Source organism: Osmerus mordax, chromosome 9 (assembly GCF_038355195.1).
Source record: "Osmerus mordax isolate fOsmMor3 chromosome 9, fOsmMor3.pri, whole genome shotgun sequence".
NCBI classification, from domain to species: Eukaryota; Metazoa; Chordata; class Actinopteri; order Osmeriformes; family Osmeridae; genus Osmerus; species Osmerus mordax.
This window is the reverse complement of record NC_090058.1, coordinates 17778886-17791625: the sequence shown is the minus strand read 5'-3', so window position 1 is coordinate 17791625 and position 12740 is coordinate 17778886. Positions and strand designations below refer to the sequence as shown.

At 39.6% G+C, this 12740-nt stretch overlaps 1 protein-coding gene across 1 annotated transcript; it reads right to left on the bottom strand.

Moving 5' to 3' along the window:
- Positions 1-688: 688 nt before the first annotated feature.
- Positions 689-11863, bottom strand: yju2 (YJU2 splicing factor homolog). The gene is made up of 8 exons (XM_067243288.1): positions 11747-11863; positions 11313-11413; positions 11064-11208; positions 8690-8824; positions 8393-8574; positions 8162-8306; positions 1873-2044; positions 689-1670 (listed from the first exon to the last, which is right to left on the bottom strand). Exons 1-8 carry the CDS (start codon positions 11768-11770, stop codon positions 1564-1566), a joined length of 1011 nt encoding a protein of 336 aa, XP_067099389.1. The 5' UTR covers positions 11771-11863; the 3' UTR covers positions 689-1563.
- Positions 11864-12740: the final 877 nt, after the last annotated feature.

Here is a 12740-nt window from a genome sequence, read left to right as displayed (position 1 = left end):
TTGTATGGAAATGCATATTTAGCCCATAATGGATGAGAAGTCAGTTCAGTTTATTATCACTGAAATGTGTGTGGCCTACCTTGTGATGGTTGCTGGGAAATGGTACTCGACCTAAAAACTCGGTCATGGACAGACCCAGGCCACTTTGCCTCCACATTAGTAAAGATACAGGCAGCATCACAGATCATCTGAAAAGATGTGATGTTGCCTATTCGTTACACATTTAATGCACAGAATATATTTTGCCGATAGTTGACAGTAGAGCTAATTAAATCATTTTTACCTGAACATTGATAGACTACTGTGGAAGGATTTTCTGTTCACATAATCTCCCTCATATTGTAGTATACCGTACTTGTGATGCTACTATTTAGCTCATTTGTGTGTAACGTTTCTCATTGCAGTACTGCATTTAAATAACATTTAATTACTGAAAAAAAGGATCTTGGAACAAGGCGAGCCACTGTTCTGCGCAAGACCGGACGAGTCGGTCTGGACAGATAGCGCGGTCCGTAGATCAGTAAATGTAATGTGTTTACTGATGTCAAAACTGACAGCACATTGCAAATGTACATACGCTGTATTAGGCCTACAATTATGACAACTGGCTCAACCATTGTGCATGTAATGTCTTATGAACTAAATGTTTAGATGTTTGTAGTGTTAATACAATTTAACAGAGAACCAATATAGTACATTTTAATCAACATAACATCAGCAATTCATAACATGGGAAACAGCAGACAAATGAAGGCTACATAATCATTTGCATGAATGTAGGCTACCACAGCATTGTCAATTTGACGAGAATAGATGTGGAGGTTGATTGGGTACTTCAGAGATGACAGAAACTTGTGATCTGAGAAATATAGGTACCCAAAACCACTGATAAGAACTGTCATCACCAGCTGCATCAGACACTGCACTATCTATAATTCCAGAAATCTGGGTCACCGACATCATCACCATCACTATATCGATGATATATCTATAGGCTAATTGAGTGGTTGTTGATAGCTTCTCTATACAAGTCAACGCTCGCAGTTTAAAATTACTACAATAAAAAAATATATTGACATTGAATACACTTTTCTGCTTAACAAGGCCATAACATTTTATATGGATAATGAGGATTTGAGAACCACAGATTTACTTAATTTTTTAATCCCAACAAATGCATGCCAGGTTTACAGGTTTGGGTAAGGACTGTGTATCAAATCCAAAAGGCTGATCTCAGGTTTCTTTAGTGTTTGATGTACAGAAGCATCTCTATTGTTGACACATCTCCACAAACCAAAGTGAAAACACCAAACCCCAAACTTTGGTCTGATTCAAACAAGATGCAGACCAGTGCACACCAGGTATGTAACAGCAGGCACCTGCCCCACCCATATTGCATTTTCAAGATTTAATCAAAACAGTTTAGGGCCAAAAAAACACCTTGATTACATGGACACTAGACAGTTGACCTTCATAACAAGAGAAAACCACAACATATATGCTGTTTGGGAAGTCCAGGGATGAGCATGTTTCACTAGGCCCTTATCAGTTTCTCCTCTGTTCTCATTCGCTGTCATCACTGTCAGAATATGCCCCTACAAGGCTGAGAGATGACCCATTCTGTGTGGCGAACAGTTTAGCTGGGGAAGCAGGTGGAACAGTTGTTGAGACTGTAAAACAGGAAGTGTACTTTGTCAGAATGACAAAACATAACAGCAGGAAGCACTGATATTCACATCTCAAACTGCTGGGGAGATTTATTCAACAACTTCAGTTAGATCACTGTTACTGACTACATTTAATCCTGCCCCTGCTCCCAGATTGTCTGGATCACCCTGATGATGTTTCTCTTCAGTGTGAGCATGTCTTTACCTGGGTGGGAGTACGTGGCTGCTGGAGGGCCAGTTGACCCAGCTTTGCTAACAACATCACCCACTGGTTTCCTCCTCACAACCAGTGATCCCAAAGCTCCTCCACCCCCCAGGGTTCCCACACTCCGCTCCCAGCTCTCCACCTTAGGCTTCTTCACCCCTCCAGAGGGCCCCTAGAGAGAGAGAGAGAGAGAGGGGAGGAACCAAAAATAAATTCACACTGATACAGGTGCTCAAAATTGTAGTTACCCTTACAGCTCATTGAAATAATGCTTCACTCCTCCCAAAAAGAGATGACATTGAAAGCTATTACATCATATACTTGCATGCCTAGGGAGTCATGTGGCTGAGCGGTTAGGGAATTGGGCTAGTAATCAGAAGGTTGCCGGTTCGATTCCGGGCTGTGCAAAATGCCGACATGTCCTTGGGCAAGGCACTTCACCCTACTTGCCACGGGGGAATGTCCCTGTACTTACTGTAAGTCGCTCTGCATAAGAGCGTCTGCTAAATGACTAAATGTAAATGCCTTTGGTATGTCAGAATAAAGCAAAGAAGCTGTGAAAAAATATTAATTATTCCTCATTCTACAAAGACGTTCAAAAAAGGCCCAGACATTTGTTACCTTAGAAAAGATAAAAAAATAATTTGATTATAGTAATTTTCCAAACCAATTCGTTTCTTTAATTAGTATCACCCATGTCTCCATTCTTGTAATCAGTCATTCAGTCTATTTAAATGGAGGAAAGTAGTCACTGTGCCGTTTGGTATCATTGTGTGCACCACACTGAACATTGACCAGAGACAGCAAAAGAAAGCTGCTCCAAGGTGAAGGTACAGGAATTTTACGAAAATGTTTGGATTTAGAGCGTGTTAAACCTGTATTTAAATAACAAGTAAAAGGCTGTAATTTGGTATATATTGAAAAGGTGCAGTCATATCGGTGAGTTACTTTCTTTCGTTACTGCAGCAAATCTTCTTTAACAAAATAACGAAAGAAACAGTCTTGGCCCACAATGGGGTCTGGAAATGTGAAGAGTTTGAATCATGATAAGTTGAAAAATCTCACCAGAAGTCTCGATTGGCTCTCTAAAGTCGCTAGATGACGTGTTTACTCTTTTTCAATAATGCATCAACAGAGGAATATTCTATCTGTCCGCTTACATGGCAGGCGCAAATGCACGTATCCGATTCATATTCGTTTTTATTTATTTTATTTATTCGTTATTATTTTCACATATGAATGAGGCCTGAAACTGATCTGAGAATATCGGAATCCATGTTCTTTTTTCCTGCTTACACTTGCATAGGTCATATCTATGGTTGGGTACAGAAACCCGGTTCCTACGCATCCGGTAGGAATCGGACTGGATTACAACACACATTTCGGTCCCTCATTTCGGTTCCACTTAATGTGTCGACTGAAATATTTTTCCTCTGTCGCTACAAAACGGACGTAAAATATTCACACTTTCTATGTAGTCTACCGTTAGCTAGCTACCGTTAATGTAGTCTACTTTCAAAATGCCATATTTTCCCTCTGGGCTCACCAAAAGACGTAAAAGCATATTAACCATTCACTGCACGGGATCGCTAGTAAACATATTACACTTGCTCTGCCAGACTATCGTTAGCTAGCTTTTAGTGCATTTAAAATGCCTAAAGCGAAGCGGTCGAAAGTGTGGCTGTATTTCACAGCAAAGGATTCCGACATCGCAAAATGCTACAAGTGTTTCCAAACGATTACGTGAAAAGGGGGAAGCATGTCAAATTTATTGAAACATGCGGCGAGACACTGAATACTTCTTAAAGCAGAGGGATGCACCGTGTTCGACAGCCTGCAGACATCAGTCCCTAGTCCCGGGACAGCCTCCCCAATTTGTCTGCCCTTTCAAACTCATACCTGTGTGTACAGGCCTCTTTGACACAGTTTTCTCCTGTGCAGGACATGCAATAAGTCAGGAGAGGTGTTGTATCTTGCCAGAGAAGGCAAATATGGTAATTTTTCTTCAAAAGAACTGCTGAAGTCTGAAGCTGGTTTAGTTAGCATACCCAGTACCACGCGCACTACGCTCGTAGGGCACGCGCACTACGCGCTGTGCGTAGGGCACCAAGTCCTGAGGGGGCAACTCAAAAATCATCATAGTACTAATAATTATAATGCCGATGTTATATCAGTATATAAATATTAGGCACCTTTTAGGCATGTATATCACAAAACAGGCAGAACAAGAGATATATTTAATTACTCAAAAAAAAGTTACGATGGTGCCCCCCCCCCCCCCCCAAAAAAAACAAAACAAATAAACACAACTTCCCAAGCTCGCCGTGGGTGCCCTTTCCTATCTCAGTGGCCTGACGCACTTTGACAGTAGGGTCAACTTTTCGAAAATGGCCTCAAAAAGACAACAGGAGTCAGGGGCAGAAATAAGAAAATTATACCCGTGCATCACTTTCAGGTAAGTCCATGTTTACTCATTGTTAATTACGGGAAATGTGCTGCTAATTTAATGGTTAGCCTATGCATACACCTCGAACTAGCTGACGTTATTGCTAATGTTAGCACACTCAAATACGTTAGGTGCAAGCTAAATTGAGATTTTACTGTTAAACATTATCTACGCATTTTACAAGTAACTGACGCCAGCTAGCTGTTACTTTACATTCTATGATGCTTTTATATTCGATTTATCAAATAGTTTTTAAATGAGTGATAAAGGTGGAGATCTCCTTGGCTGCATGCTTTCAGTTTTAAATGTTTATAATTTGGAAAACCAGGCTAAGAAACGTAAGGGTGGGGCTGAAGCATTAAGAGACAAAGATACATCACCTTCACTAGACAAGGTTCTACCAATTGAAAAACGGCTGTTTATTTTACACGAAGCTCAAAAACTATTTTGCGCTCAAATAAAGGCCAAAAATGTTCGCTCGCATTACGTTGGGAACTCCGTAACTAGCATCACATCACACAGAATCTGGATGCATTGGCAGGGCAGCTGTGGTGGCGTATACGGGGGCCGGTTCTGGTGGGCCGGTCTGGATCAAAGTCCAGGGCCTATTTTTACTCCCAGTCCGTCCCTGCCAAGCCCTGATCAACCACCCTCAACCAGCTGTTTAGGGACAGATACACAGCAGAGAACCACCACCTCTGAATAGGTGTTACATTGTGATGCTGCTGTTGTGTTAGGCTATTGGTATTGAGTTATATGTTTGGTAATAAACAGTTAAACTGGCAAAAACAATCGGGTTTTTTTAGGGGGGGGGGGGGGGGGGGAGGCATCATAAAGGAATTATGCTTAGGGCACCAAAATGGCTAGCAGCGGCACTGAGCATACCAACTCAACATTTATTTAGTTGTTACTTGTTAAGTGTAACTTATTTATTGTTAAATTATTGTAGTTGTGTGTTAGGTTTAGTTATTGTATATTTAAGTAGGCTCCTTTTTAAAACGTTTATTGTATATTTAAGTAGGCTCCTTTTTAAAATGTTTATAAATTGTTACATTTAAATAATTTTTCATTTAAAAAAAAACACTAAAAGAGCCATTACTTTTATTTTTTTCAAGAATTGGTTTAGGAATCGAAATCTTTTTAAAAGTACCAGTTCGGCATCGAAATCGTATAAATCCAAACAATACCAACCCTAGTCATATCCGATCTATGCCACATGGGAGGAAAAAAATCTGAATTGAGTCCAGTGTTTCCCACATAATGTTATTATATTTGTGACGGTAGGCGGGGGCAGCCAGTCATTGTAAAAATGTGTCCAAATTTTGGGCTCAGCTCAAACTATGTCCTAGTATCGGTTAGATGTGAGTATAAATAGGGACTTCAACAAGTAATACAAGCAAATTAATTTTTCATTAATTTGACCACAAAGGTTTTTTGAGCTTTACGTAATATAAACATTAGGTTGGACTCATTGTTATATTTGCCGAATATATTTAACTATGAATATTATTATATTTAACTTGAATGTATCAGTTTTGGACAATTGTGTAGAGAATTATGATGGGCCTATTAAATTATGATTTATACTAAATATGAATTATGATAAGCCTACTAAACTCCAGATTGATTCTCCGGCCGTCTTCTGAGTGAAAAAGCCGTTTGTCCCGCAAATTGATTCAGAGCATGCACGGAGAGAGGGGGGCTATTAACAGACAGGTTCATTGTTGTTAGAAAAGTTAAAGATGTAACTGTTATCCTGTATAACAGGGGTGTTCAATCCTGGTCCTCGAGAGCCCCTGTCCTGCATTTTTTAGATGTTTCCCTGCTCCAGCACACCTGATTCAAATGAATGGGTTGTTATCAAGCTCTGCAGAAGCCGGGTAATAACCATTCATTTGCAAGCAAGCAATAAAGCTTTCTTAACTTGTTCACCAACTGTCTGTGCAATGCTTGATAGATTAATATTTCTGACAATTGTACTGAGACAGAACGCAAGCGGGGCAAGAAGGGGCTGAGCACATCAATGCGCTTCGTGCAGCTCTACAATGAAATACTTTTTTGCCATGTTAAACTGAAGAAAAAAAAAATCTGTCAATTTTTTTATTGTGGCAGGCCGCCACAAATAAATCAATGTATGGGAAACACTGGAGTCACTTGAGCCATGCATTGTAAACAGGGCTGGACTGGGCATTTGTCCCGGTGGGCCGACGCACTTTTGGTCCGAATCACCGATATAATTTATAGGCCTTTTTTTGTTTTTTGGTCAGGCGTACTATGATAGTACGCCTGGCCAATAAATGCTATTGATGGGTGGGTTTTGGCGTGGCCATAGTGGGATTCATATCGCCTCCCGCCGGCCCTGAGACACGAGCTGTAGTAGGCGAATGCTTATGCTGGAAGTTTAGCATCGTTAAAATGGACAAACGACCACCAAAGCGCAAGGGAGGTGCAAAGAAATTACGGGAGAAAAAGATAAAAAATCTCAGGCGAATGCCTCAAAATAGACGGAGGACGGAGGAGAGGTGGCTGGCTCAGAGAAGCTAAAACAATATACTGACAGGGTCAGGGAAGAAGCCTAGGAGGAGGGGAGTGACCATGACAGGGCCATGGGAGCGAGTGAGGAAAACATGGGAGAGTAGTTGACGACGTGGTAAGGAGTAAGCAAATTAACAGGGACTGTTAATGGAAGGGAGGGAGGCTGTGTGTGTGTGTTATGTGCGCCTCACGTCATAACTGCAAAAATCCAATAACATGAATAATACTGAATGAAGTACTGAAGGGGAAGATTATGGGCATATACCACACTCACACAACTGATTTGTTATAGGCTAGCAGTTATATAAGAAATAAAATAAATGATCTATTTCACTAAATTGGAGGACATAGTATTACTAGGTTACCCTATTTTAACCACTGCGGCCACCAAGCATAGGTAAAATTGTATCAAAAGGTATCTGTATTGTATTGAATAGAAGAAGTTAGTATTACATAATATACCATGAAAAAACTCCATGAAGTAAACAACTGTTTGCTTATTACTATTATGGTTTTGTTTTAATTGTAAATTGTAGGTATATCTTGCAAGTAATTGGTATTTCCCAGCCAATCCCCCCTTTCTCTCTCTGTCTGTATAGTCATGCCAGGTTGTTGAGAGTCAAGGAGACAGCCAGGGAAGAACAGGCTATAGACTACTTTGCCCGTCCTGATCCTGCTATTCTGCAAAAAAAAATATATATTTTTTTTAAATATATACAATACAATATCAAATATAATAAACAAATCTACAAATACCATAAATATACAAATCATAACATAATTCATTATTTAAGTGTAAGATCAACAGATAAGTCTTGAGACCCCTCTTGAAGGTTCCAAAACTATCACATGAACGCAGAACACTAGGCAACTCATATCATAGAATGCGCGCATATTTTAAGAGGACTGCAGGGAATGTGTCTGACCAATCACGGTGGGTGGGCCTCCTGGGCCAAAAATGTCAGGGCCGATTTTTTGTCCCAGTCCAGCCCTGATTGTAAATGCGGCCTATAGGTTGTGCAACTAAATATTAGGTTGAGGGTTCCATCATGGTTGTCCATGCCATTTTCATTTGTTTTATTATTTCCAATATTATGTTGGAAAACTAAATCATATTTCATATGGAATAAACAGTGGATGTCAATTCCTTTAGTCAGTTTCAAGTTATTTCAGAGGAAACTATGCATTCTTGTTTTTTTGTGGAGAGGTACCAAAAACATATAATTTCTCCTTCAACACCAACTGACAGAGAGCCATCTACATACATATTTATTAGAAAAACTGAATTAGCATAGCTAGCATAAGTACCTGTGTATCTGTGGGTTTGTCTGTGGTCAGGATGTCAGTAGGCTTGTCTGTGCTGGGTCTCTTTGGTTTAGTTCTGCTGTTCTCCTCATCTGGGTCAGAATCTGAGTCTCTCAGTCTCTTAACCAGAGCTCGCTCCAACATATCTCTAAACATGAGGCAAAAATGAGGTAGATATTAGAGAAAACAGCTTAGTCATTCAGTCCCTCATCTCTCATGCTCACTTCTATTTACCTGGTATCTCTCTCATCCTCCTCTTTCTCACGCTCTTTTTCTCTCTGCTCCAGGTCTCGGTACAGGCCAATCATTCCCTCAAAGTCCACCTGGGCCTGCCTCTGGTTCAGTTCCTTCAGCTCCTGAAGATTTTCCAGAACCTCCATTTCCATTTTAGAGTCCCGTGTTCGGTTCTCCAGAACCTAAAGGAAAACAGAACGTAATCAGCCATGTGCTCTGGCTCCTGTGGGCTGAGCATCAGCTCTGATCCTGTTGTGTTCTTTGGCTGTGTAATCATGACATATGCTTTCTTAGTACCTTCATGGGGTTATTCAGTTCCTCCTCTTCTCTCTCCTTCTGTATCTTCTTCTCCTCTTCCTCAATCAGTTTCTCTGCCTGGAAGTTCCTTGTGGCACCGTGTTCCATGGCATAGTCAGTGTTCTCAGGATCAGTCTACAGAAAGAAAAAGTTAATGGTGATACTTAAAGTAAGGACTGTGTAAAAATTACACAAAGGCACAGTTTCTTCCAGTAGAATGTTCTAGATGTACAGTAAAGGTGCTATTCGACTGCATGGTATCGGCTCAACTTGACTCGACTAAGTTTGTTTTCCATTGCAGATAGTATCCCATTAATGTAGCTGGTCGTCATATAGCAATGCCACATGAAACTGCCATGACGTCTTCAACGCAACACACCCCACTCTCCCCACTCCCACAACACACACCACATCCTTTTATCGGCAACCACAGGAACTTCAACACCTCAATTGACAATGGCATTTTGTGGGTTGACATTTAATAAAGTACTCTAGTGAGTAAAAGAAATCAATATCAGCTGCTATAACAGACAGCCGTTGCAATTATTGTGTCTCTATATACAGGGTTTCTGCAGGTTTCAGTAAGTCAAATTTAAGACATTTTAAGACCATAAAGATTGAAATTTAGGCGGATGATGAGACAATCGGCCCCTGGGCACGGACACGTTAAAGGCCTAAATTAACAAACTAATCTGAACAGGATTTACAGAGTACATACACACATTTTATGACAACAGAATATTAGAATTAGAACAGAATTCTTGTACATTTGTATTTTTTGTAATATTTTTATTTTTGTATTTTTATATTGTAATTTACGGCAACTTATATTTTATTGTATATTTAATTATATTCTAATCCCATTTAGTACTGCTAGTTTATGTACCCTTAGTATAGATAGTCCACATATTTAAATTTTAGGTATATGTTTATTGTATGCACCTTCCTGCCAAAGCAAATTCCTTGTCTGTGCAAACTTTCATGGCGAATAAATCCCATTCTGATAGTAACAGGATTTATAAACAGGAGCACTCAAAGCCAGCAGCGCAAGGGTATAAGTTTGATTTCAGCTTAGGTAGGGACATCAATAGTCAATGTGAGCGCGCAAAGCAAAACAATGCATTAATTTGAGCACAAATGCTGTTTTCACATTATGAGTGCAACGTAATGTTATATTGTTATTCTGTGTCTGAGTCAAACATTATTGTATGCGTTTGTTACATATCTGGTTTGTTTACTATGCAATTCAGTGGTCGAGTGAGTCTTGTCATGGCTCCAACCAAGCCACCTTTGCAACAGATCAATAGCAAACTAGTAGCTCTGACTAAAGCACCAGCTACAGTTTACACTTACAGCCAACGCAAACTATTATCATTTATACAACTCTGAGTACATAAAAATAGTAGTCGGTCAACATATTTTACATTCTTAGTCATTTAGCAGACCCTCTTATCCAGAGCGACTTACAGTAAGTACAGGGACATTCGCCCCGAGGCAAGTAGGGTGAACCGGCAACCTTCTGAGTAATAGCCCGATTCCCTAACCGCTCAGCCCTCTGACTCCCCACTTTGTAACATTTCATATTCTATATTTTATATTGATATTTATTTTATATCTATTTTATATTGTTTAGCTCTTTAGTATATTGTTTAGCTCTTGAGGACATGTTTAGCTCTTTAGTATTAGACTTTTAGATTTTATTTATGCATTCTGCTTTTTTTTCTCTTTAGATCTGTATATGTTCATTGTATGCACCTTCCTGCCACAGTAAATTCTGTTTTTGTGTTAACTTACATACAATAAAAAACAATTCTGGTTCGGACTCCCTATTGTTCAAGAAATTCAATCTTGCTTCTTAACAAAATTCCCGTTGTTCTTGATGAACCGCTGATGAGTTACATCAGAGTGCGAATTATACAATGACAATTGGGGGGGTCAACTTCTCCAGGGCGTAAAGTAATATTTACAATTACAGGTAAGAAGGATATATAAATGTATCGAACCCCCCAACCTGTTGTTTTTACCTCTTTTGGGAGGGGTCCAAGTCTTAATTAGGGGGTTCAAACCCCCCCAAGCCCCCCCGTTGTTGTTTAAAATTGGCATATAACTTGCTGATGTTAATGCAGCTGTCGACCAGACCTTCTTTCGCAAAAGATAGCCTAACGCTCTGTAATTATAATTCTGAAACTAAAACTTCACTCTGTTGTGAATTGTAAAACAAACCTACAGTTTTCACTCAATTTTTGTTAGGGATGTGTTCATATTTCCGTTGCACCAGGGACTAGGTACCAGATTTATGCAATGGAAATCAAAAAAGGCGAGTAAGTTGATACTATGCAGTTGAAAAGCACCTTAACTCAGTATTCGGCCTCACCTTGAAGGTAATCTCTGCCAAGCAACGAGTACACTTAATGTAGAACCGGAAGATGGGAAGTCCCATGTACAGCTCATTCTGAACAGTCTCTTTGCGAGCATTAAACTTTTTCCCCTTGTAAATGTACTCTCCGCACGTCTTACACCTGGAAGAAAGCAACATAGCATTGTCTGGAGAAAGAACTATGTGAATTTTCTGTGAATATGACGAACATGAATGGGTAGACATAAGCAATTAGTGTCGTCTTACCTCATGTTGAATGGAGCCATCAATCTGACAACATACTGACGATCTTTGGGGAGTTTGAGCTTTGGGATTTTTGAAGGGTCGAAGTCTGGGGGATAGTATTTCTGTGAAGCGGAAAATGCAGACAACCGTTTCATGTTAATATTCCTGTATAAGGGGTCCATGGCATTAGGCCATGATATGTACATGATAGGGTACAATCTAGCCAGTTGACGTAATCCCACAAACAGCTCATAATCACTAGTGTATACATATAGTAGTATTTCAATCTAGTTGAAGCTAGTCTAGCTGGCTAACGCGTTTGCTTTTCTAGTTAGCACTAGTGCTAGCCTACCTACAGTCCTGTAGCAAGCTAACCATGTTTAAACAAATTAGTAATGAAAGCTAAGAGTTCAAATGAGACCGGTAAAATCACAGTAAAGTAGTACATTACTAACGTTTAAAACTTTTCTTTCAGACATGCTTCGAGGAAAATCTTAACTAGATATGTAACACCAATCGCTAGCTACTGTAGCTGTGTTTCGCTTGCGGATGTTGCCGACCGTGTACTTCCGGTTGGTTTCTTCTTCTACGTTTTAGGATTAAGGTCAGTCGGATATGGAAGGCCGTGTTAGTCAAAATTAAATAGATATGTAAGTAAATACATAAAAACATAAATAAATAAAGATGGCTATGAAATAAACCCTGAAATAAAAAGAGATGGCAATAAATATAGCATCAGATAGCTGAATCAATTTACCTACATCAATAAATAAATACATTTACTTATTTCAAAATGACGTTTTTGTAAAGACAACATTTATTTATTTCATGGGACTTTTATTTCCTAATGCCGCATCTATTTTTTATTTGTCCAAACTTTTATTTCCTAACGCCACATATATTTCCGAACACCAGGGGGGTATTCGTCGTAGCTCGCTAAGGCGTTTTAGCGAGCTAATTTTCAGGCTAAGATAAAAAACGCCCCTCTATTTGGTTCGTGGAAGCAACTTTCGATAAATCACCATAGTAACATATCAATTAGCACTAACCTGCTTCAGAGCAGGCTAACGTAAGTGTAGCTGGATAAGCTTGCCACACCCCCAGAAAATAACATGGCAGCTCCCTTTTTGAGAGACCCAGTTGACCAAGGAGCTATAATTTAGTTCGATTAGCTTTCCATACCAATAGAGTTCTTCGCGATTGCCAAGATCCTTTATTTCACACGATATCGATTCAGCCGACATGGACTCATTTATTTGAAAGACCTTCTCGGGCCGTACATTGCAAATATCACACGCCGCAGCAAGCTTTATGCTTTATTATGAGCTTATGCTGCTGTATGTGAATATGTAACGCTATGTTTTACGAAATGTCTTGTCTTATCTGTTGTGCCTGTGCTTTTTATATGTTTCACTGTGGGAGAGTGGGAAACGTCATATCGATTCCTTT